Here is a 26,607-nt window from a genome sequence, read left to right on the forward strand (position 1 = left end):
TTGTTGAGAGTATCAATTTATTCCTTTATACATGCTGAATGGTACTCCATGGTTCTAGTTTTTGGCCATGAGCATTCATGTACAAGTGTCTGTATGGACATATATTTCTTTTTCTCTGGGGTAAATATCTAGGAGTAGAATGGCTGAATCGTATGATAGATGTATGTTTAATTTTTAAAGAAACTGTTGAACTGTCTTCCAAAGTAGTTGTACTCTTTTACATTCCCATAAGTGGTGACTCTGCCACATGCTTGCTAACCTTTGGCATGTTCCATTTTAAAAATTCCAACAGGTATGAAGTATCTTACTGTGGGTTATTTTTTGAAAAATCTTAAATTTTTATTAAAAAAATAGAGATAGGGTCTCACTATGTTATCTAGGCTGGTCTCAAACTGTTGGGCTGAAGCAATCCTCCCACCTTGGCCTCCCAAAGTGTTAGGATGACAGGTATGAGCCACTGTGCTGGGCCCTTATTGTGGTTTTAATGTGCATTTTCCTTAGTGACTAATGATGCATTTTTCATGTGTTTATTTGTCATCTATCTTTTGGTGAAGTATCTGTTCAAAGCTTTTGTCCATTTAAAAAACAAAACAACTAGTTCATATGTTTTCTTACTGTTTAGTTTTGAGAGTTCTTTCTATATTATGGATATAGGACCTTTATCAAATACATGCTTGGCAATGATATTCTCCCAATCTGTGCCTTGTTTCTTTAATTCTCCTAATGGTGTCTTATGAAGAGAAGTTTTAAATTTCAATAAAGCCAATTTATCAAATTTTCCTTTTTGAATGATGCTTCTGGTATTGTATTCAAGAAAGGTCACGATATTTCTCCATTGTTTCCTTTTAGAAGTTTTATAGTTTTAGGTTTTGCATTTAGGCCTATGATCTACTTTGAGTTAAATTTTGTATATGAAGTGAAGTACGGCTTCAAGTTCAATTTTTTTTGACATGTGAATAGCCAATTGCTCCAGTTTTTCTACTGCATTAACTACATCTCTGTCAATAATTAGTTTGCTATACATGTGCTGTTAGGTGATTCTGTCACTGTGCACATGTCATTGAGTGTACCTACAGAAACTTAAATGGTATAGACTACTACATACGTAGGCTATGTGGTATACCCTATTGCTCTTAGGCTACAAATCTGTACAGCATGTTATTGTATTGAATACTGTAAGCAATTTTAATGCAATGGTAAGTTTTTGTATATGTAAACATATATAAATATAGAAAATGTCCAGTAAAAATATACCATTACAATATTATGTGACCACTGTTGTATATATGGTCCAACACTGACTGAAAATTCATTATGTGACACATGGCTGTAATTACCATTTCCAATGCTCTTAATTTCTTTATGTAGAGCCAGATTTCTCTCTGGTATCTTTTCCTGGCATCATTTTAAACAGAAATGTTAAGTCTTTTACACCTTAAAGAACTTAACATTTCTAATTTACATTCCCACTAACAGTGTGTAAGTGTTCCCTTTTCTCCACATCCTTGCTAACATCTGTTGTTTTTGACTTTGTAGTAATAGCCATTTTAACTAGTATAATAGCCATTTTAACTGGTATAATATGATTATTTATTATGATTTTACTTTACATTTCTCTGATGATTAGTGATATTGAGCATTTTTCATTGTTTGTTGACCACTTGTATATACATCTGTTCATGTTTCTTGCCCACCTTTTTTTTTTTTTGAGACAGGGTCTCACTCGGACACACAGGCTGGAGTGCAGTAGCATGAACATGCCTCACTGCAGCCCCAACCTCCTGAGCTCAAGTGATCGCCCCACCTCAGCCTCCCAAGTAGCTGGGACCACAGACAGGCACCACCATTCCTGGCTAATTTTTAAATTTTTTGTAGAGACCAGGTCTCACCATGTCGCTTAAGCTGGTCTCGAATTCCTGGGCTCAAGCAATCCTCCCGGCCTTGGCATTCCAAAGTGCTGAGATTACAAGCATGAGCCACAGCACCTGGCTTTGCCCACTTTTTAATGGGGTTGTCTTTTTCTTCTTGAGTTGAGTTCCTTGTAGATTCTAGATATTAGCCCTTTGTTAGATGTATAGCTTGCAACTATTTTTTCCCATTCTATAGGCTGTTTACTGTTGACTGTTTATTTTGCTGGGCAGGAGCTTGCAATGTAGGCATGTAAATGTGCATTTTTACTCCCTCAATCTATACAAATAAAAAGAATTTAACATTTCTGGAACATTAAATCCTTTACAACTTTAAGGATTTAACATTTTTGGTAGTGCAAGTGTACTGGTGATCAAGTCTTTCAGCTTTTGTATGTCTGAAAAAATCTTTTTTTTTTTTTTAACAATTTTTTTTGCCAGGTACAGAATTCTAGGTTGACAACTTTTTTCCTTTCAGTACTTTAAAGCAAGATATCTTCGGCCAGGGGCGGCGGCTCACGCCTGTAATCCCAGCACTTTGGGAGGCTGAGATGGGTGGATCACCTGGGGTCAGGAGTTCGAGACCAGCCTGGCAAACATGGTGAAACCCCATTTCTACCAAAAATACAAAAATTAGCTCACCGTGATGGCAGGCGCCTGTAATCCTAGCTACCTGGGAGGCTGAGGCAGGAGAATCACTTGAACCCAGGAGGCGGCGGTTGCAGAGATTGCACCACTACATTCCAGCCTGGGCGACAACAGCGAAACTCTGTCTCCAAAAAAAAAAAAAAAAAAGATATCTTCTTGCTTGCACTGTAATGTAATTTTTGTCTTTACGTAACGTTAAAAAATTTTTTTACACACCAACATGGCACATGTATACATATGTAACAAACATGCACCTTGTGCACATGTACCCTAGAACTTAAAGTATAATAAAAAATATATATATAAAAAAATTTTTTTGTTTTTAAGATTTTCACTGTATCACTGGTTTGACAATTTTGATTATGATATTCCTTGGCACAGTTTTTTCCATGTACCTTAACTGGTTTGGGTATGGGCTTATCATTTTTAGTTTGGAAAGTTTTCAGCCATTATTTTTCTCCACATCTCCTTCAGGGATTCCAAGTTTTCATTTATTGGGCCACTTACAGTCCCACAGCTCAGTAATGGTCTTTTCAAATATTTTTCTCTTTTTTCCCCTCTCTGTGACTCATTTTGTGCAGTATCTACTACTATGGCTTCATCTTTATTAATCTTCCATCCAGCAAAGTCTAATCTGCTATTAATTTGATCAAGTATATTTTTCACACCATACTTTGAAGTTTTTATTTCTAGGAGTTTGATTCAGGTTTTTTTTTTATATTTTCCATATTTCTACTTGACTTTTTGAACATACAGAATACAGTTATAATGACTTTTAATGCCCTTCTCTGCCAATTTTAACATCTATGTAATTTCTGGGTTGGTTTGATTGAATATCCTCCTCATTATGGGTCCTGTTTTCCTACTTCCATGCATGCCTTTAATATTTGATTAGCTGCTAGACATTGTGACTTTTACCTTGTTGGGTGCTGGATATTTTGGTATTTCTTAAAATTTTGAGTCATTTTTGGGATGCTGTTAAATTACATGAAAACATTTTAATCTTTTTTTGACTCTTGATTTTATAATTTGGCAGAATGGAGCTGTCTAGGCTAATCATAATCTACTATTAAGGGAAGGTCTTCCTGAGTACTCTTCACAATATCCTGTGAATTATGAGTTTCTCCAGCGTATTTGATGGGAACAGATACTATTCCTGGACCTATGTGAGTTCCAGACACACTTCCATCTTACCTTTTCAGATGACTGGATAATTTGGCTTTGGATAATTTCCTCACTTGTACATGCCAATTAGTATTCTGGAGAATACTCAAGGGGTAGATTCTGTAGGTATCTGGGGTTCTCTGTCTTTGCAGCTCTCTTTACTCTGGTACTCTGTTCTATGAAGTCTAGTTCCCTTGGTGTCACCCGACTCTCAGTGCCATCTCCTTAACTCAAGGATTCTAAAGAGCTCTTCTCTGTTCTCTTCCTTGAGCTATGGCCTAGAAACTCTTTCAAGGCAGTAAGCTGGGGTAATTATAGGGCTTGCTTTGTTCCCTCTCAGAGATTATTGTTCTTTGTTGTCTGATGTCCAGGGTCTGGAAAACGATTTCATACATTTTATCTGTTTATGTTTGTTTCTTTTTCTGGTTGTTTCAGGCAGGAAGTAAATCCATCTGTACAGGCAGGAAGTAAATCCTGTTACTCCATCTTGGCCAGAAACAAATGTCAGAACTTTTTCCATTGTCTGCCTCTTTATGGTAATCACAGAGGGCCTGACATAGAAGGGTGGTCTTTTCCTCCTCTCTTTCTCCACAGACTCCATTAGGTTTTAGGTCCCTGAATCCAGATTAGCAGAAGCGGAAAGTAAGAGGGCTTATTTACACTTCCTGGACTAAGCTTTGCTATCCAATTCAGGTTTTACCATTGCTGTGTTCCAGTGGTTACCAGATACATGCTCAGCTGCTAATATATTTGTACTTCATTTCCATTTGTATAGTAGTTTTTGTCTGTTACAAAAAGTCCTTTCATTTTGGGCACTCTGGAGGAATAAAAGGGTGAATGATAGGACTCCCTAAATATCACATCAAGCCTCTAACATCAGTTATCCAGAACCTTCAAATTTTAGAAGTGTGTGTGTGTATCTGTGTGTGTGTATGTGTGTATGTGTGTGAGAGAGAGAGAGAGAATGAACTCAGGCACAAACACCACCACCACAATCACAACAAAACTCGTGAAAAGCACCAAGATACACTATGAGTGCTTGGTTCAAATGAGGGAATAATTCTGATAGATTGAAATGTATAAACTGCCAACTTTCTCCATAAAATTACATAAGTGTGAAAGCATGGGAGAAGCAGTAAGAGAAAAGAAAGGAGAGGTAATCAGCAAAGGTGCAGGTGATTAAAATTAATGACAGGAGTGGTGAGTTACTCCCAAGGCAGAAAGGGAAATGACCTTTGAAGACACATAGGAGTAGATGGTCAAGAATTCAGGTGGGAGAAGTGAATAACAGGTGACCTGCCATACTGTGGTCATAGAAAGTCAAAGATACGGACATTTCTATTGGGATAAAGGTGCTAGCAGTATTATTGTGGTAAGATCATTAGAGGCAAATAGTCAAATGCTATATCTTATTGGCTTCTGGAGGTACATTAGTAGTCCAACAAATGTAAGAACGAATAATCATTGATTGACAGTTCCATATACTCTTTCTGGAAGGTTCAAAATAGTCCAAGTTTTACTGTACTATTGCAAAAGAAGCAATGAACGAGTCTTATTGACATAGTATGGGAAAAAACTGATTTAAAGCAGAGTCTCCTTCACCACTGACTATACCTCTATGGCTATGTAACTAGAAAAAGATATACCATTACTTCTATGGTAAAGCCAATGCATTACCTTATACCAGCAATAAATGTACACACACACACACACACACACACACACATACATTTATCAATATCATGCACTGGAATAATGTAATACTGATATGGTACAGAAGCTTACATACCAAATGTCTTCTGACATAGTCATCCACTTGTTTCTTCAGTTCAACTCGGCGTGCATCAGTGAGTTCTTGGAGTCCTCGCCAAGGAGCAAATAGTTTCTTTTTCTTACGGCACTTCGCTAGGAATTTAAGTGCCTGGAAGAAAAAAAATTGAAGGTTTGTGATTTTTCTCCCTTAACTAATAGAACTATTTTCTCACTACAACATATGGTAGTGATCACATTGCAATAATGATTAACTCTGAGTGTGTATAAGGAGGGGAATAGGACTGTGACAAAATGCAGAACAGTGACTTTTAAAATATACAGTCTTCTGTAGTGCTTTTTACAAGGATATAGTCACATATTATTTCTGCAGTAAGCAATGAAGAGGAAAAAAGAGCAATAGATTCTAGTCTCAATTCTAGTCCCTTATAAACTATGATTCTGGGCAAGGCACTTGATCTCTAGAGGACAGGTTCTGTGTCTATAGAAAAAAGGGATCTTAATTCTACACAGCCTATTGTAAACACCAAGGAGACAGTATATTTCTGTCTGAATTCTTTCTCATGTCCTTCAGAATGTACTCTGGTAAAAAGAAATTTTGTAATAGGCATGATATGGGACAAATTTACAATTATTCTTTCCAATTGTTTTCACTCTGCTCATGTCTTCGTAGTTTTTATTTTCATCAAAGTTACATGTCCACATTGTTTAAAGCAGGGGTCAGCAAATCACGGCCCACAGGCCAAATCCAGCCTGCTGCCTGTTTTCATAGGGCTTGAGAGCTAAAAATGTGTGTGTGGTTGTTTTTGTTTTTTTGTTTTGTTTTGTTTTTCATTTTACATTGTTAATTTAAAGGGAAAAAAATATTTAGTGGCATGTAAAATTATAAAAGAATATTTAGTGGCATGTAAAATTATATGAGATTCAAAATCTAATGTTTATAAATAACATTTTTTTTTTTTTTTTTGAGATGGAGTCTCGCTCTGTCACCAGGCTGGAGTGCAGTGGCACAATCCCAGCTCACTGCAACCTCCACCCCGCCAGGTTCAAGCAATTCCCCTGCCTCAGCCCCCTGAGTAGCTGGGATTACAGGCGTGCACCACCATGCCCAGCTAATTTTTGTATTTTTTAGTAGAGATGGGATTTCACCATGTTAGCCAGGCTGTGATCTCTTGACCTTGTGACCTGCCCGCCTCGGCCTCCCAAAGAGCTGGGATTACAGACGTGAGCCATCGCGTCCCACTTCTACAAATAACATTTTATTGGAACACAGCCATGCTCATTGGCTGCTTTTGTGCTATAACTGAATACATGTGACACACTGCATGACCTGCAAAGCCTAAAATATTTTATTATATAGCCCTTCCCAGAAAAGTTTGCTGATGTAACTCTATTGTTTAATGTGTCAGTTTTGTAAGAATTACTAGAATGCTATTGTTTAATTTGTCAGTTTCATAAGAATTACTAGAATTCTTACTAGAGTTACCCACTTACCCTGTCCCCTGATTCAAGGGCAACAATTTAATTCAGGTTATTCTTTTGATATTTAGCTCCATCCATTTTTCCATGATTTTTTTTTCAGATATAGGTATCATCTATTGATTTTCTTGTATGAAATGTATGAATTTAGCTGTCTTTCACTGTTTCTACTCCCCATCCATCCTATATTATTACATCATAATTTTAATGTTAAATTAATGTTCAATGTTTACAAAATTATGACCACATAAAGGCTATTCACTTTTGAACAATATAGTATACTATAATTACTTTTCCTTTCTTGCACATTTTTATTTTCTCTGGAATTATTAATTCTCTTTTCTCCCATGCTTTGTTTTCCATACTACCGATTATATTTTACAAACCCTGCCCTAATTTTCAACACATTAAAATACATCAGCCATTCTATCAAATTCTTTTCTTGGACACATTTTCTGGAGCTTCCTGACCTGCTGTAATTTGGATTGACTGCTCTCTACACCTTGGGCATAGCTGTCATCCTGTGGTCTCCATTCACCATCATCTCAGTGACAACTTTTCATCTTTCCCTTGTGTTTCTTGGACTCCATGTTGCCTTCTTTCTCAGGTTATTCCCTCTTATCTAAAAATGTCTTTGGTCTGTCCTTATCTTTAATTAATAATTTGGTTGGGTATAGAATTCTAGTTGGAAATCATTTTCCTTCAAATATGTGACAATCTTACTTCAATACTTTTTAGTTTCCAATGTTCCTGTCAAGAAGTCCTTTTGTTCCTAGTACATCTTACAGTATTATGAAACAAATGTAGAAGTGTTTCTGTCACTGTATTGGACACTTAATTGGTCCCCTTAATCTCAAATTCATGACATTCAGTTCTTGGAAATCTTAAGTTATTTGATTTTCCATCTTCTGTTTTTTCTTGTTCTTGATTTTCCGTCTTCTGTTTTTTCTTGTTCTTGATTTCAAATGTTTGGCTGTTTGACCTCCTAGACTGGTAGTCTTTTCTATCCATTTTTTTTTTTTTAATTAAAGATTCTATTTTTTTCTTTTTCTAATGATATTTCATATGTTGACCAGGCTGGCCTAGAACTCCTGAGCTAATGCCATCCTGCTGCCTTAGCCTTCTGAGTAGCTGAGATTACAGGTGTGTGCCACTGGCAAAATCTTTTTTCCTTGCTTTTTGTGAGATTTCTTTAACTTTTCCCCCACAGTCCTTTTATTAGTCTTTCAGTTTTCCCTGTCAAATTTTATTCTATGTGCTCCATTTTATATGGTATCTTGGTTTTGTTTCTTATATTACCTTTCCTTATCTCTCTGAGGATATTAATAACAGATTAAAAAATTTTTTTCCTTATACCTGCAATGTTTATATTATATCAAGTAGTTTTATTCCATTTGTTTTCTCTTTGGCTTTCCTCAGATATTCAGTGATACTTATCTTTCACCTGATATTTAAGAGTGGGCACTAAGAAGCGGTTTAGAAAATTTCCCTAGTACCCCTACTTTTTGGCATTTTTTTTAAGACAGGGTCTCACTCTGTCACCCTGGCTGGAGTACAGTGGCTTGATTATGGCTCACTGCAGCCTCAACCTCCTGGGCTCAAGTGATCTTCCCACTTCAGCCTCCCGAGTAGCCCGGACTACAGATATGTGCCACCAAGCCCAGCTAATTTTTTGTAGAGAAAGAGTCTTATTATGTGTCCTAGGCTGGTCTCAAACTCCTGAGTTCAAGTGATCCTCCCGCCTCAGCCTCCCAAAGTGCTAGGATTTACAGGCATGAGTCACGGTGCCCGGCCTTGTTTTCAGGCCTCATTGAAAACACACTCATTGAAAGGATATTCCTACTCCTTTATATTACTTTTTTTTTTTTTTTTTTTTTTTTTGAGGCAGGGTCTTATTCCTATTGCCCAGGCTGGAGTGCAGTGGTGTGATCACAGCTCACTGCAACCTCAACTTCCCAGGCTCAGGTGATTTTCCCCCACTTCAGTTTCCAGAGTAGCTGGGACTACCAGTACATGCTACCACGCCTGGCTAATTTTTGTATTTTTAGTAGAGATGAGGTTTTGCGACATTGCCCAGGCCGGTATATTACTTTCAATGAGGCTAATGAATTATTTCCCATTTTTTTCTTAGCAAGATCAGTTGCAGTTCCAACAGAAATATAATGTGAGTCATATATGTAATTTTAAATTTTCTAGTAGTCACAATAAGAAAATAAAAAATGGGCGAAACAATATTTACTGAGTTATAGAAAACATATAACAATATACACAAAATATTAGTATTTCATCATGTAATCAATATAAAAAAGTATTAATGAGATACTTTACACTTTTTCTTCATGCTACATTTTCAAAATCTGGTGGGTATTTTACACTTACAACACATTTCAATTTGGACTTGCTACGTGTCAAGTTCTCCATAGCCAGCTACGTATGCTTAATGATCATTTTATTGAACAGTGCAGGTCTCTAGTGTGTCTTAGAAAAGGATACTTTAGGCCAGGCACAGTGGCTCACACCTGTAATTCCAGCACTTTGGGAGGGTGAGGTGGGAGGATCACTTGAGCTCAGGAGTTGGAGACCACCCTGGACAACAGAGTGAGACTTAGTCTCTACTGAAAAAAAAAAAAAAATTAGCTGGGCTTGGTGGTGCAAGCCTGTAGTCCCAGCTACTACGGAGGCTGAGGTGGGAGGATCTCTTGAGCCTCGCAGATCAAGGCTCCAGTGGGGTATGATTGCACCTCTGCACTCCAGCCTAGGAGACAGACAAAGATTCTGTCTCAAAAGAAAAAAAAAGAAAAGAAAAGAGAAGAAAAGGATGCTTTAAAAATATGGCAAAATGTATCCTTTATTGACTATTGCCTTGTTTTAATCTTCTCTATTTTTCTATTTCTTTTCTCAGTGTACTTTCCCATTTTTCTTTCTCTTTTCCTTCTTTGAAAGTAATTCTTGGCCAGGCATGGTGGTTCATGCCTATAATCTCAGCGCTTAGGGAGGCTGAGGCAGGAGGATCACTTTAGCCCAGGAGTTCAAGGCTGTGATGAACTATGAACACACCACTGTACTCTAGCCTGGGTGACAGAGTGAGACCATGTCTCTTAAAAAAAAAAAAAAAAAAGTAACCCTCTTATTTCCTTTTCCATTTTGGCTAACTTTGCTTTGACTTCATCTTATTTTTATTAATGAGATGCAAAGACTATAAACATGACCTTGACCCATCCCTTTTTGCTCTTAAACAGAGACTCATTCCTTTTTTAGCTAAAGCAGATATGAGGCAAATGTGACTAATCTTCCTTTCGTGCCAATGGGAAGTATAAAAGCCAAAACAACTTTGCCTTCATAGCCTTCAGATATGTTCCTATGATGACCCCTACTTTTTTCTCTAAGAAATGGTAGGCAAACCAGGATATTTCACTTTACAGTAGAGGATCCTTTTACAAAGTATTGGGGTCATCTAAATCAGGCAAGGTAGTAAGTCAACTTAATAAGGGCCCAGCTAACTCTATGACAGGGAAGACTTTAAAAAGGAGGTATTTATGAGGTAAAAGTATTAGAAAGAAGCCAGAGGTTACTCCAAAGGAAGTGTCTCCAACCCTAATATCAACTGGTTATCCCTTAGATGGCTTTGTTTAGCAGAAGGTAAAAATCAGGAGTACGTGTGATACAGTGATGGTGCAGGACTGTTTGTTGCAGATACAACCTGAGATCCCCAGAAGAGCCTGAAGAAGGAGTAGGAGGCAGGCATCTCTTCCTATTTCTCTAGTATTTATTCTACTATGTTTTTTGGATGATTAAAAAAAAAAAAACTTCGTAAAAAGTTAATCACAGAGACTGTTCAAAATCTATCACAGTAGAAAACTGAAATTGACCCAAAAATTCAGTAAGGGATTGTTAGGCTAAATGCTATAGGACCTGACATCCTAATATGAAAGTTAACCATGTATAAGAGAACAACTGGATGTTAGGAAAACTAGTCATTAAATTTAAAAAACCACCTTGTACTATGCTTTTCCAAGGCAACAAAATAGTACTATGCTCTAGAGAGATCACAGAAAGATTGCTATTTAAGAATAAGAGGCCGGGCGTGGTGGCTCACGCCTGTAATCCCAGCACTTTCGGAGGCTGAGGTGGGCAGATCACGAGGTCTAGAGATCGAGACCATCCTGGCCAATATGGTGAAACCCCGTCTCTACTAAAAATACAAAAATTAGATGGGTGTGGTGGTGCATGCCTGTAGTCCCAGCTACTCGGGAGGCTGAGGCAGGAGAATTGCTTGAACCTGGGAGGCGGAGGTTGTAGTGAGCCAAGATCGTGCCATTGCACTTCAGCCTTGCAACAGAGCAAGAATCCGTCTTGAAAAAAAAAAAATACAATTCTACAATTAAAATGTTATAATGATCTAAATATACCTAATATCTCATCTGTGCATTAAAAAAATCAAATATCACATGCTGCATTTGCACAGAACTTTGTAATTTACAAAATACATTCCCATAAATTAGGGTATCTGATCCACATAACAACTGAGTGAAAAGAGTAAGGGTAAACATCTATTCATACATCAAGCACATGTGATGAGCTGACAACAATATGACTTAGCTCCTTCTTCTTGAAGAACTCACAGCCCAAGTAAGAAGGGAAATAATTAACAAAACAACATTGCAGTATAGTAAATGATGTACAAGGTTCTAAGGCAGTACTAAGGACTGAGTGTCTAAATCAGCTTGGCCAAAGGTAAGGGGTTTTTCTTTTACAAAAGAAAAAACTAAGTGTCTTGACCAAGGCTTTACAACAGGTAATTAGCAAAGTCAGTTTTGAACTCATGTTTTTGCCTCTTGATTCAGAACTCTTTTCACTACATTAGACTCACTGCTCTTTGAAGTGTGACAGCTGCTTTATACTCTATGAGAGACTGCCTCTGTTGGTGAAAATTTTTCCTTTCCCTGTACCCTCTCCAATGTTTCTGGATAATCAATGCTGATTTCTCTTCCATTTCCCGATAGAGTTTCTCCACCTGACCTAAAAAGATGATAGACACTGTTACAACATACTCACTACCATGCTTTCTTAAGTTCTGGAATCATGACAATGATAATAATAATCTTGCATTTTTATTTTTGTCAATATTGTTCACTAATTTTCCCAATTCTATTATTTTACCACGGTTCTAAGATTTTAGAAACAGAGCTTTCCCAGATTATGCAGCTTCTTTACAGAAAGAACTCATATAATATTTTTGTGGTAGAGTAATAAGAAAATGGCTGAAAATCTGACACAAAGAACAATAAAAAAGAAAAAAAATCCTAAGTACACGATTAAGAAGTCATTCAGTACCACCAGAGAGAAAGGGCAAAATGTGTGTATGTGTTCTCTACTCTACACGCTTCCAAATTTCTCTTAAGTCACTCAGTCAGTTATACAGATGACTTTCTTTTTGCTTTCTTGGAGTTGCTCAGCATACAGCCCAGGGTTCACAGTACATATGTGACAGAATAAGGCCGTAGAATTGTTAATAAAAAGGGGCGTGTATTTGGGGGAGTATAAGAAACTGATATAATTTAATGATCAATTGGATATGGAGGTAAAAGAGGGAAAGGACTCTAGGATGTCTCAAATGGGAAACTGAGTAAGTTGTTGGTGCCATTACCTGAGATGGGGAATAAAGGAAAAGGAAATCTGAAGGGTAAGATAATGACTTTGGTGTTTGGGATGCCTACGGATATCCAGGTAAAGCTGGATCCAATAGGCAGTTGGCTACAGAGGTGTGTTATTCAATAGAGTAGAAACTATTCACAAGTGGCTACTTGGGTTAAAATAAAGTAAAATTAAAATTCAGGTCCTTCAGTGCACTAGCCATATTTCAAATACTCGATAGCCATCTCTAGCCACTGGCTACCCTACTGGATGGTATAGATATACAACCTTTCATTTTTGTAAAAATTTCTCTTGGGCAATTCTGCTCTAAGAGCTTAGGAGAGTAGGTGAAGATGGAGACCAGATTTGAGACTGCTCAGCACTCAGCTGAGAGTTGAGCTGCAGTTACGGATGGATACCCCAGGAAGAGCAAAATGACAGGAATAAGGTGAGGATGCAACCCTAGAAAACATCTATATTTAATGGAGATGAAGTGAAATAAAGGGCTAGTGAAGGACCCTGGATCGAATAACAAGAAGACAGGTAAAAGAATTTGAAGATAATACTGAAACCACTAAGACCTCTCAGACCACACCTTCTTATTAATTTCAGCTTAGTCTGTCAAAGGCTGCAAGAAGATGTCACATTTGTACTAAGGAATGAGTTAAGTTCTGATGGCAGAATGTAATAATATTCCAGCTCCTTGTTTCAGTTCAAGAAGTATCTTTGTGTCTCTAACAGCTATCTTTATGCATAAATTTTTATGTTTCACTAAATTATCTGAAGGATAAGAAAAAAAAACTGGTGGGGAGATTGTTCATCATCAACTAATAGGTCTGAATTGAAAAAATAGTAACCGTTTTTGAACTCAGAAGATCTAATAAAGTTTATCTGAAAAACAGAGAAAAAGGAGAAAAGTCCAAATTTAAAAAAAAATCATCACTTAGCTAGAAAACTTGGTTTGTTAAAAGATAACCTAAATATTCTTATATTTATAAAGTTGATATTGCCACTCACCTGGATGAACTATTTCGAGCATACTCAGCTGCAATTCTCGGGAAAGTCTCATGGCTCTCTGTCTTTGAAGCTGCAATTGTAATTTGAGGTCCTCTTCTTCCTTCTGCCTATTTATCTCCAGCAACATCTTTGATCGTTTGGATCTGTGATGGAAACAGTGTGTTATACATAATTTTCATAAATCATATGAAAAAATGCATAATCTCACTAGTAATCAAATAAATGTAAACAGAAAAAATTTTAAGATAATTTCTAGTGTTAACAAGGTTGTCATCTGCTGCTGTTGCGCAACATTTCTGGAGAAATATTTGAATATATGCATTAAAAGTCTGGAAAAATATTTGAAATATATAAATAAAAAGCCTTAAAAGTGATGACCAATTAATTCCATTACAAATAATTTTCTTAAGGAAATAATCAGATATATATGTAAAAATTTATGTTCAAAAATGTTCTCCACAGTATTACAACAGTAACAAGTTGAAAACAAACTTTGTCTCACAACAGGGAGTTGGACAAACAGATACTGGTTCATTCACCTGATGGGATGGGATTCTATGAACTATGAAAACATAAAATGTTCGAAGAATGTTTAGTGACATGAGAATATACTGATGATCTAATGTCAGGTAAAAGGAAAATCAGGATATAGAAGAATGAGATCAAAATTGTGTCAAAAAACTTACATTTACTTACACAGAAAAATAAATAAAAAACATTAAAATTTCAAGTGATTTTTACTGCATGGTGTAATTACAGTTGATCTTTATTTTCTTCTTATGCCTATTTCTCAATTATTGACAACTGAACATTACTTTCATAACTGGTTATGAAAATTTTCATGTGGCCACAAACATTTTATATAATTATAATTTCTGTATTATCTGCTTTTATTCACCAAAATTTCTCCTTAGCCATTCCCATCTAGTTTTTGTTGCTTCCAATATCACTATGTAAGGAGACTACAAGTGTCAGTTTACAGTAAATATACTCAAAATGCTTTCAGACACCCACAGAAAAAGAAAACGAGGATAAGAAGAGAGGCAGAACAAACTACTTACTTTACCTCTATAGACTTAATTTGACATGTGTCTCCCTCAAGAACATTTTCTCTTAGATCTTTTTTTTAAACTGTATTCTTAGAATTAAACTGTAAACAAATGTGGTACCTTGGCTATAGCTTTGTACTCTTAATAGTCAGACTTCATTATAGTATAGTTAGAGAGGATTATTATGATTTTTCAACTGAATTTTCAACTCAAAATAGTTCCTGTGGTTGTTTCTCATGAATTCTTCCATCAATTACAACTTAAATTTTCTCTAGCTTTCTACTTAGGGCAGAGTATTTATTTGTTTTGAAACTTCTTTCTTATCCCTATTATCAAGGATAGAGAAGACCTCAAAAGTATATGTGGGTCAAAAGATTCCAGAGAAGATCTAGGGCTAGTTGAATAGTTCTAAGTGTCTCTTGCTCTTTGTTTTATCTCTTACCCATTCATAGAGGGTAAAAGAGAGCAGGCCCTAAACAGAGCCTCCTTTTAAACTGATTTTTAAAAAAACTACCTCTGCGGCCGCGCACGGTGGCTCACACCTGTAATCCCAGCACTTTGGGAGGCCAAGGTGGGTGGATCACCTGAGGTCAGGAGTTTGAGACCAGCCTGGCCAACATAGTGAAACCCCATTTCTACCAAAAATACAAAAATTAGCTGGGTGTGATGGTGTGCACTTGTAGTCCCATCTACTTGGAAGGCTGAGGCAGGAGCTTGAACCTGGGAGGTGGAGGTTGCAGTGAGCCAAGATCGTGCCACTGCACTCCAGCCTGAGTGACAGAGTGAGACTCTGCCTCAAAACAACAACAACGACAAAAAACTACCTCTAACTTCTAATTGGCTATAGATTATAATGTCTAATACTGCATTATCAATATTTTAAATACCATTTTACACTATTAGTATGAAAAACATAGTAATCATTAAAATTGCATCTGCTAGAATATTTAATCTGTCAGAAAACTGGATTTGAGAAACAATTTAGGCATGTAGGCTATGAAATATGGCAAAAATGAAAAGACTATGGAGCATGAAGGTGGAAGTAAAGTACAAACCAGAAAGACAGGACAAAAGTGAGATCTGGTGATTTAAATAGGGACTAAATTGTAAACAGGTGTGCTTATTGGATTCATATGTTTTACTTTCATATTTGAAAACATTTATTAGGAACTGAAGTGATTTTGAATGTAATTCCCCCATTTATTATTAAATAACATCTAGTTATTTTGTTCAGAGTTTCTCTAATCACTCAAAAATCAAACAATTATTCTTCCAACTGGTTTCTTTGTAAGAATTAGTAGGCACTGGACCACCTGGCATCTGTACTACACTTCTGAAAATGAAATGACTGATCAGATGTCATATTCTGAAAATAAGTAAATTCCATGATTTACATTTAATCAATCTGAATTTTTACCATTAAAGTGAGAGCTGACCAAACTTTCTGCTGCCAAGACATTGTGCCTCAGAGGGAGAGAGAGAAAAAAGATGCTATCTGCATTTAAGAAGTTCAGTTTCAAGATGAAATCAACAAATGTAATTAAAACACTTAAAAATCAGCACTATGATAGAGGTAGGTAAATTGTGAGGTTTCTCTAAGATAACTAGAGCAGCTGTTAGCTGCTTCAGAAAACCTTGCTGAAGAAGAGTACTTAAGAGATAGTAAAGTTTCTTAATATGAGAAATGACTAAATAAAAAAGAAACCATTATGAAAGTGCATTAGCAAGGGTGTGACTATAAAAGAATGCCTCTTGCTGAATCTAAAGAACACTAATCAATCTGGACCCATAAGTGTGACTGGTGGGCACTCTCTCCCAAAACCATGGGAGGGGGAAATTACTGAGATAAGACCTGAGCACAAAGAGACAGAAATAACCTTTGAAAAAAAACCAAGCTACAAAGGAAGCAAGAGACATTTGCATGAACTGTTACAACTAATAGAAGAGGGAAGGTGCTGAACTGGGGAAAACTGAAAATTAAAAAATTAAATAGAATCCAACAGGTTAGAACTGCATTTCAGTATATTCTGGAACCTCAAATGCAAAAATACTGGAAAGGCAACAAACACAAAATGTGAGACTTAAATAATTTTTGCTTCACAGCTTATCTTTTTTAATGGAAGTATTTATAACTCTTCTGGTTACATAAAGAAAGCAATGGAATTTCTATTTTAAAATAATGGAATATTAGATTCCCTAGATACACTTCTAAGTAGAAAAAAATCTGTAATCCTGGGCTACTTTTAAATAGAGATTTTAATATTGAAAGAGAGTATATGAGCAAATTTGGGAACTCTTGTGGGACTAAACATTAATGCTCTGAATCCATGTATAAGGGCACTTTTAAATTTAAGATGACAGGTAACTAAGGATGATAGCAGGTGGAATCCATAAGTAATACCTACTCCATCTGAATTCACCACAGAGGCAATACCAAGAGCACCTCAGATGCTTTGGGTAGAAAAATATACACTGTGACTCAAAAAGTACTCAATATTTCCCAAATTTATCTAACCACAGATATGCTTTAAAAAAAAACAGCTTGTAAGATAGGCAATAAACTTGGAGTAATAATAGATGGATAATACTTGCCTCTCATTAGTACTACCTATTTAATGCATCTGTCTACCTAGATTTGTAAATTTTCAAGGATAGAAAATGTGCCATATGCATTTTTCCTCCTATCATTTTTTAAGTGCCAGATAATATGCTAAAAACTTTGTATTATCTCAAATTTTACATTATCTTGATCATACAAGTGTATAAACTATTATTCTCATTTTATAGATTGGAATTTTGAGGCTGAGAGAGGTGGGGGATTGTCCAAGTTCATTCAACCAGTAAGCTGCTGAAGTGAGATACAAACTCGAACCTGTTAAACTGCCAGGGGATGGATCCCCTGGCATATACTAGGCATTTGATATATATTTAAAAATTAATTCGTTTCTTTGCTACCAACAATATTCACGCCCAATATTTAAAATCCATCTTTAATTCTTCCCTGAAGAAAACGTTCATCAATTAATAGGATACCCACTAAGAGACACAGTTAGCTAGAGTGATTTCAATGTCTTCAACTCTGTGACTACATAGTATTTTGAACCCCAGAGCTATTTTTAAATGTTTTTATAACTGAGAAATGCATCTGCAGTTATTAAAAGAATAGTTTCAGTTTTCTATAAAAAATTAACTTCTGTAAAATGCCAGTTTCATTTTAGCAAACTAAAGCTTGGCTTTAAGTTAGGCTGCTTGAAAAAGTCACCTCTGAAACAGATCTTCTTTATCAGAAATTACCTAGAAGCTAAGTTATTTTTCCCTGTTCTGTGATCTTGGAGGATCTGGATTGGTTAAGTCATTTCAGAAAGTGGGCTATGTCTTCAGTATTTCCTTTTCAGTCTACTTGAAATAAATGCCAAACTATATCATAATTCAATGAAGATATCCATCCATGCCATATTTATTCAGGAAAATCAGGTTAACAGACTTAAACTCTTATACGCATACATGTTATTGTTATAATTATATACACAAAATTACGATAACTGTTGGTTTTGAGGGTTTAATAATATAACTATCATTGGCTCCCTTTGTAGGCTTGGCCCCTCCCCAAATATCTTATTAAGTGGATAGGACTGCATATTTGACACATCAGATTCCTGTCTTACATCCTTTGCTTTGAAAGTGCATCTGGTTACTGGAGTGTTGGTACCCAGAAACGTATGGGGAAAAAATGAAAACATAACAAGAAACATAGTAGGAAATTTTTAAAAAATCACCTAAATTTCAATTGAACTGTACTCTAGTAAGATTCTATGATCATCAATCCCCTCACCAAATTTTTTTACCTGAAACTCCTCTGCAAAGCAATCACAGCATATGGAAGCTTCTTTAATCTCTTTCTTGTCTGAAAACCCTTCCAATAGGCTTGAATCAAGCATGCTGCCTGATGTAGTTTCTGAAATGCCGAAAATAATTTAGAGATATCTCTAGGAAGGTCTTTTAAAAAAGAAAAGGTTACCTCTTAAAGTATCAGGTCAGGGCAAGTATTAATCTCTAGCTCTAACAAGATGGGTAAGAATATTAAACCTTACCTCCCAAAGGAGGTATGTTAGGCTTGGTAAGGCAATTTCTAGAACATACTCAAGACATAGTCTAGTTAGCTCCAAATTCTCCCGGAATAATCTCACTTCCATTTCCTTTTCAAAGATTTCATAGTCCACCTGAATATCTTTTTTGAGCTAACATGTTAATGTTTTTACTTAATAGGCAATCAACCTAGTTAGGTTCAAACTATAAGCTCTGTTGACCATTGTGGATGTTTGCTCGAATCTCTGTTTAGTTCTGTAAGCTTTTGATATGCTATTCTCCTGACAGACCATTGGGCTTAAAAGGTCAGTGAGCTGCCTGAGTTCTTCACTGAATTCTGTCCCAGTCTCCTGTTTACTTAATAGACTTCTGAGTCCTCAAATGGAATGGCAAAGGGTACAACTATTAATAACAAAAGATAGTTTTATGATTTTGTTACCTAATCAATATGAATTTGAGCACATGCATAGTTTTGAGATTAATCTAAACTCATGACGGTTCATATATACAGAAAAAAGAAATTCCCTTCTTCTGCACTCTTCCTTCCAGCCTCCCCCAACCCATTCTCCTGCCTTACTGGACTTCTTTTCATGGTTTCTGCTTGTATTTTTCAATTTATTGCCTTTTTGGTTTTGGATTTTGGATATACAATGTCCCCTTTTCCTTTTAAATTAAAAAATATCTTTAGTCATTTTAGATGCTTTCCATATTTAAGTCTTTATCTGGAAATCAGAAAGCTCTATGCCTCTTCCTGTTGAATGGGCTATTTAGAGCCATCATTTTGAGTATACTAGAGGAAGTATGATGAAATAATCAATAACTTGCTGCCTCAAATTTCTAAATAATTTTTATTAATACCATTTCTTACACAAAGGAAAAGGCATTATTGTTGTATCTCAAAGAACAAGAAGGGTAGCCATAGGTGACCATAAATACAGTTTGCTACAATTAGAGATTTTTTTGGAAAAACAATTTTAAAAGTTTAAATAGCTTATAGATAAAAGAAAATAAACATCAGAGATGGGGCTTTCATGAGAAATGCTGAATGAAACTGATGTGGCAGTATCTATAAACAGATGTAAATGGGAGATTGAAATTATGTTTTTCAGCAGGTTGAATGGAGGAGAGATACAATTTTGTAACATTGTATTTTAAAGATGGGGTTTTGCTATGTTGACCAGGCTGGGGTGCAGTGGCTATTCATGGGTGTGATCATAGGGCAGTCTCCAATTCCTGGACTCAAGCAATCCTCCTGCCTCAACCTCCTGAGTAAAAAATTTAAAGATATTTCTATTTTGGGGGTATTTTGCTTGAAGTCTTAAGAGAAAGAAAGTGAGGAACATTTAAGGAAAACTAAGGTTTAATATAGTCAGCTAATATCATGCAATTTTTTTTTTTTTTTGTAACTTAATACCTGCTCTTCTACTTCCTGATAGACCGTTGGGCTTAAAAGGCCAATAAGTTGTCTAAGTTCTTGACTGAATTCGGTCCCAGTTTCCTGTTTACTTAGTAGACTTCTGAGTCCTGAAATGGAATAGCAAAAGGTACAACTATTATTATAATAATAAAATATGATTTTGTTATCTAATCAGTATTAATTTGAAGCTAAAAAGTCTGGCTTAAAAACAAATGAAAACAAAATTAATCACACGATTTTTCTTTTTCCTTTTCTCAGAGAATTCCAGGTTGAAATCTTTAAGATATTCCTCCCTCCTGAAAATTCTTACGTGCTCAATTGTGGGATCTGATAAAAAAAAAATGTGTCTAGACAATCTCTTTAATAAAAAAAAAAAAGGAGCTGGATGGAATCACTGTGGTAAATCAAAAAGTAGAGATATATTTTTTTTTATTTGAACAAAAATACTTAAATGGAAACATTTTAAAGATAAATTACTACAGACACATATTCATTAAATGCTTGCCCTGTGGAAGCACTTATGCAGATTATTATTAGTCATTATTAGTTGAAAAATATTATTAAATATAAACATATGGTAACATATATAATTTGGGGCAAATCAATAGGTTCCTGGGAAAACATTATAGGTGAAGTGTATAGTACAGTTTCATGCCAAAATAATACACAGTAGTAGTAAAGGTACAAAGTAAGTACTATTTCCAGGGTATGCTGAAATGATGTATTATAATGTGTGTATTCAAAATAAATACATAAGGTAAAATTGCCTTGTAGTGTATAATTCGGGAAACCACTATATGGATCTTTTAATGCCTTATACTCTCTTCAACACCCAAGTTCTCAGCAGTATTAATAACTGTAAAATATCTTCAGGGACCTGAATAAGTTCTGCTATTGAGATATAAGTCAAAGAAAGGGAAAAGAATTCAGGTAAAATTCCTTTATAACGACTCTGTTGGACATTCACATTTCTTTAGGAATTGAATTACAGAATTGAAAAATGTCTATCTGGCACAATATCAACTAAACAGCTCTATTACTGGTACTTTCCCTCTCTATTCCTACAATACCCTCAGTAATGACTAATTCAAGGTACATTATTACAATGTCTTCAAAATCATCAAGAATGATAAAGACCTTTCTAGTTGTTTAGGTATTAAATGCATCATATTATATTCTAACCTTTAAAAATTCCCATACAGTATAACCCTATATTAATAAGTATATTTAATGAACTAGAATCCCATTTCTTGACCACGTTGAATAAAAAAATAGATTATAATACATACATGGCTCTGGTCAGCAAAGAAATAAAACAAAGATAACATATAACTTTGCTTGGCAATTAAAAAATATATATACTACCTTTGTGACCTTGGGCAAATTACCATGTCTCTGTTTCTATATCTATAAAATAAGGATAAGAATATCTATCCCATAGGATTGTTGTAAAGATTAAATATTTTAATGCATATAAAGTATATAGAATGTGCCTGACACACAGTAAATGCTCAATTAAATGAAAGCTATTATATGAGAATATATATACACTTACTCCTTTTATCCTCAAAATTTCTGACTTTTAATTCACATATGTATTTGATTTTGGAGGTAAGGCAATTTTTTTTGTTTGTTTTTGAGGAAAGGCAGTGTTGAGTAATTATTGATAGTTCAAAATACCATAAGGGCTACTGGCCTCTCAAACACAGTTCCATTTTCTCCACTAAAGCTGGTCTTGATAAGGTCACTGATCTTTTTGGTCATTATTTTACTATACTATATGGTATATTCAACACACAACCTTTTTGTCAGAGAGGGAGTAAATATTTATGGCAACCTGATCAGAAAAGTATCTTCCACATGCTATCTGTAGTGACATGAAGATAGCTTGATTATATAAAGACTTTTTTTTCTGAATTGGTATCTGTTGTGAGTTTTATCTACATAGTTCAGTTATCAACTCTTTAAAATATAAGAATTTTGTTTTTCATAAACCATCAATAAAAATTTTCTTTTTGAGAATCCCAAGAAAAGAAAGAATGAATGCACTACCTTTGTAGCAGGTACTTTGTCTTAGTAAAATCAAAATTTCCTGATGGGATTCAGCCATCAACAGTAGGAGTTTTGTAGCAGTACTTCTTATGACTGGACTAGGAGTTGAAAAAAGCTTGAAAATAACTTCATCTAAAATTGAATACAGGGCTTTTCTTCCTATTCTGAGTAAATCACCACTAATAGAACAAAATTAAAAAAAAGTACCATTACTAATTGATGCACAGGTATCACAACAAATTCAAAATATAAGATTCAGTAACTTGATGCTGGACTGTGTCCTGATCCAAGAATATAACCACTTTTTCAAATATATGTTGGTTCCAAGAAGATATCATATTCAGTCACTTAATATTTATTGAATTCCTACTATGTGCAAGGTACCATGTGTGCTAGGTACAATAGAGAATACAAAGTAGCCAAAGCCCTCTCCTTTGAGAAGCCTGCAATCAAATCAAGGAGGAAAGATAAATGTGCAAAATACTAAACAATAAATAATTTAAAAGCTTCAAGGCAATGATAAAAGTGAAATCAAGACATGTACACAGTTAATTGTTAAATGATGTACAAAGACAAAAATGCCATAGGAATTCTATCTTGTGCTTAATATAGGAGAAACTTAAAATCCTTCCTTGGTATTTCCTTCATTATACTAACAACCCATCTTGTATGACTGATGTCGTGAAAAATGATCTAAAACTTAGAAATAGTCAAAAGGAAAGGGTTAGTGAGTATCCTTTTATTTACCCCCATAAGGAGTATGTGATTTTCTAGGCGTATGTACCTCTGTTTAATTTTCTACTCACTATTAAAATATTTTACAATTCTGTAAAAATAGAGGTTGGCTGGTAGAAAACAATGCCAAAGACTCTTATTCTTATCTAAGAGCAATGTAAACAGACTCTTATTCAAAGCAATACAAATGATTTCTGTCCAGTAGAGAAGGTAATTCTAAAGGCTACATTGCTTTATAAGTCATATTTTCCTATTAGCAAATTTTAAAAAATCTATCAGCAAATTTATTTCTACATTCCTTCGACAAACCAACTCCATAAATCTATTTTCCTCAAATTCTCCTTTGACCCTGTATAAATATCTTATTTGTTTCCTCATTAATTAGTTGAATAAAATTTTGAGCAGTCAAATTTTATATTTGTATAAGACTCATGTTTGAGCTTTTTGAAAATTGTACTTTAGTAGTTACTAAAATAATTTTGTTAAGAGATCAGCAACATACCTTAAATGTAAAAATCTCTGAGTTGAAAGACTTTATAAAGTTATCCAATCAAAATATGTGAGAATCTTTGTGACATCTACTTCTGTGCCACTGTGTCTCTCACATGCTATTCCCTATGCCTAGGATGCTCACCCTTTCCCATCAGTCAATGCCATCACACCATTCAAAACTCAGATAAAAAATATGCTCATCTCAGAAAGCCTTCTACAGATATCCCTATCCCAATCTTATCACATCTTTACTCCATATCCCACCAAGAATTTGTGCTATAATGTAATACAGTAGTTTAAATGCTTTTAGATGCTCTTCAACCTCCTAATCTTAAAGACATCCTCTCTATACCACTACCATCTTATCTCTCTGCTTCTCTTCTAATCCAATCTTCTCTGTCGCCACTATCTCACATCTCATTTCTCAAACCACTGCATCTAGTTTTCATTTTTTACTATTTCACTATACTATCCTTGATAAGTTCATCAGTATAACTTCCCAAATGTCAAGTCACATATATATCATAAGTGATTCTTTTCCTAGACTTGTTTGTATCTGATACTTTCTACTTACTCAGCTTCTGTGATACAAAGTTCTGGTCTCCCCTCTACCTTCCACCCATACTTTTCTGACCATTCTTTTTTCATTTGTCTTTGTGGGCTCCACTTCCCCAGTATAACCCTAAAAGGTTATTCCCCAAGACTCCATTTTCAAGCCATTTATTTTCTCACTGTATTCACACTTCCTACTAATCTCACTTTCTGTCATGTTTTTCACTACCATGTATAAACTGATTTGTAAATCTGTAACTCTAGTCCCAATCTCTTCCAGAAGTTAGTTTACCTATTCACCTGATGGACATTTGAGTTTTAGCTAGTCCTTGTTTTTCACAAATAAACCTCAATGAACATTTGTGTATAAGTCTTTATATAGATACTTACTTTTACTGCTTGTTGAACTACCTATACTCAACATAACCAACATTGAATTAATCATCTGTCTCACAAAACCAACTTCTTATATATTTCACATACCACAGTCTAATCACCCAATACAGAAAACTTGGTATCATATCTGACTGCACCATTTATTTTATCTACCTCATATCAAAACATTCACCAAGTCCTCATAATTTTTGTTTTAAATAGCTTTTTAAAAATATAATTGATATACAACAAACTGCATATATGTAAAGCATATAATTTCATCAGTTTGACATGTTTCACCAACATAAAACAAGAAAATGAATATATCTATCACCCCTAAAAGCTTCCTTGTATTTCATTGTAGTTCCTCCCTTGTTGCCTTCCCTATCATTCTATGCCCAGGCAACCACCGATCTGCTTTCTGAGAAAGTTCCCTTCTATTACTACTTTGCTGCAAGGACTTTTTTTTTTTTTTTTTTTTTAAATTAAAATCAGGGGTAGATAATGGATTTTGTCAAAAGCTTTTTCTGTATCTACTGATATGATGGTATGTTTTTTCCGTTTTAACTTGTTAACGTAAGTTACAATGACTGACTTTAGAATATTAAACCAGCCCTGAATCCCGGGATAAACCAGACTTATTCATGATGTATTAACTTTTTAATATATTGTTGAATTTGACTTATAAAATTTTGTTCAGAACATTTCTATGTTTATGAGTACACTGATGAGTAGTTTTCTTTTCTTATAATGTCTTTGTTTGATTTTGGTATGAGGATAATGCTGACCTCATAGAATGAGTTGAAAGTGTTTCCTCCTTTTCGATTTTCTAGAAAAGTTGGCTTAAGATTATTATTTCTTCCTGAAGTGCTTAATAGAATTTACCAGTGAAAAAGCCATCCAGACCTGGAGTTCTCTTTGTGGGAAGGTTTTTAGCTACAAATTCAATTTTTCTTTATAGCTATCTAGAGTATATTTGGGTTCTCTGATGCCCCTTGCGTAAATTTTGGTAGTTTGTGTCTTTCAATAAATTTTATAAGCATAAAGTTGTTCATATTATTCCCTTGTGATATTTTTAGTATTTGTAGACTCTGTTACGATGTTACCTCTCTAATTCCTGAGATTGGTCATTTGTATTATGTCTTTTCCTTTCCATATTAATCTTGCTACAGGTTTCTTCTTCTCAAAGAGCCAGTTTATGGTTTGTTTTCTCAAAAAACTTCAGTCTTCTCAAAGATCCAGTTTATGGTTTATTTTCTCTATCACGTTTGCTTAGAATTTTATTGATTTCTGCTCAACCTTTATCATTTTCTTTCTTCTGCTTAGAGTTTAATTCCCCCTTCTTTTCCTAGTTTCTTAAAGGGGAAAGCTGAGGTCAATGATTTGAGATTTTTCTTCTTTTCTAATATATAGGCATTACTGATATAAATTTTCCCCTAAGTATCATTCTGCTTTAATTAAGAATTTCCCCAGAAATTCTCATGTTGCTTTTATTTCCATTCATTTAAAAATAATTTCTAATTTCACTTTTGATTTCTCCTTTGTCTTGTGAGTTATTTAGATGAATGTTATTATTTCCCACATATCTGGGGACTTTTCAGAGATCTTGGCATCAATTTCCAACTTAATTCCATCGAGGCCAGAGAACATACTTTGTATAACTGAAATCCTTTTACGTTTCTTTTTTCTTTTTTTTTGAGACAGGGTCTCGCTCTGTCACCTAGGCTGGAGTGTAGTGACGTGATCTCAACTCACTGCAACCTCTGCTTCCTGGGCTCAAGTGATTCTCCCACCTCAGCATCCCAAGTAGCTGGGACTAGAGGCACGTGCCACCATGCCCAGCTAATTTTTTGTACTTTTTGTAGAGATGGGGTTTTGCCATACTGCCCAGGCTGGTCTCGATCTCCTGGACTTAAGTGATCTGCTCACCTCAGCAAAGTGCTGAGATTACAGGCGTGAGCCACCATGCCCAGCCCCTTTTATGTTTCTTGAGACTTTATTTATGGCCCGGAATATGCACCCTTCTTTGTAAATGTTCCATCTGCATTTGAAAAGAACATGTATTCTGCTACTGTTTGGTAGAATGTTTGTAAAATGTCAATCAGGTCAAATTGGTTGATATTATTGTTCAAATCTTCTGTGGTCATACTAATTTTTTGCCTACTTAGTCTATTAAATATCAAAAGAGGTATATTAACATCTTTTGCTTTAATTGAGGATTTCTCCTTGT

At 35.1% G+C, this 26,607-nt stretch overlaps 1 protein-coding gene across 1 annotated transcript in view; it reads right to left on the bottom strand.

Moving 5' to 3' along the window:
* IQCB1 (IQ motif containing B1) overlaps window positions 1-26,607 on the bottom strand; it is a 76,669-nt gene that overhangs the window by 6,261 nt on the left and 43,801 nt on the right. The window contains exons 8-13 of the mRNA XM_063662605.1: window positions 22,224-22,402; window positions 20,169-20,278; window positions 18,514-18,623; window positions 13,620-13,762; window positions 11,839-11,987; window positions 5,509-5,640 (exon numbers count right to left, since the gene is read on the bottom strand). Coding sequence (XP_063518675.1) covers window positions 5,509-5,640; window positions 11,839-11,987; window positions 13,620-13,762; window positions 18,514-18,623; window positions 20,169-20,278; window positions 22,224-22,402 — 823 coding nt within the window. The remainder of the gene's footprint in view (window positions 1-5,508; window positions 5,641-11,838; window positions 11,988-13,619; window positions 13,763-18,513; window positions 18,624-20,168; window positions 20,279-22,223; window positions 22,403-26,607) is intronic.

This window comes from Pongo pygmaeus, chromosome 2, assembly GCF_028885625.2.
Source record: "Pongo pygmaeus isolate AG05252 chromosome 2, NHGRI_mPonPyg2-v2.0_pri, whole genome shotgun sequence".
Classification (NCBI taxonomy): Eukaryota; Metazoa; Chordata; class Mammalia; order Primates; family Hominidae; genus Pongo; species Pongo pygmaeus.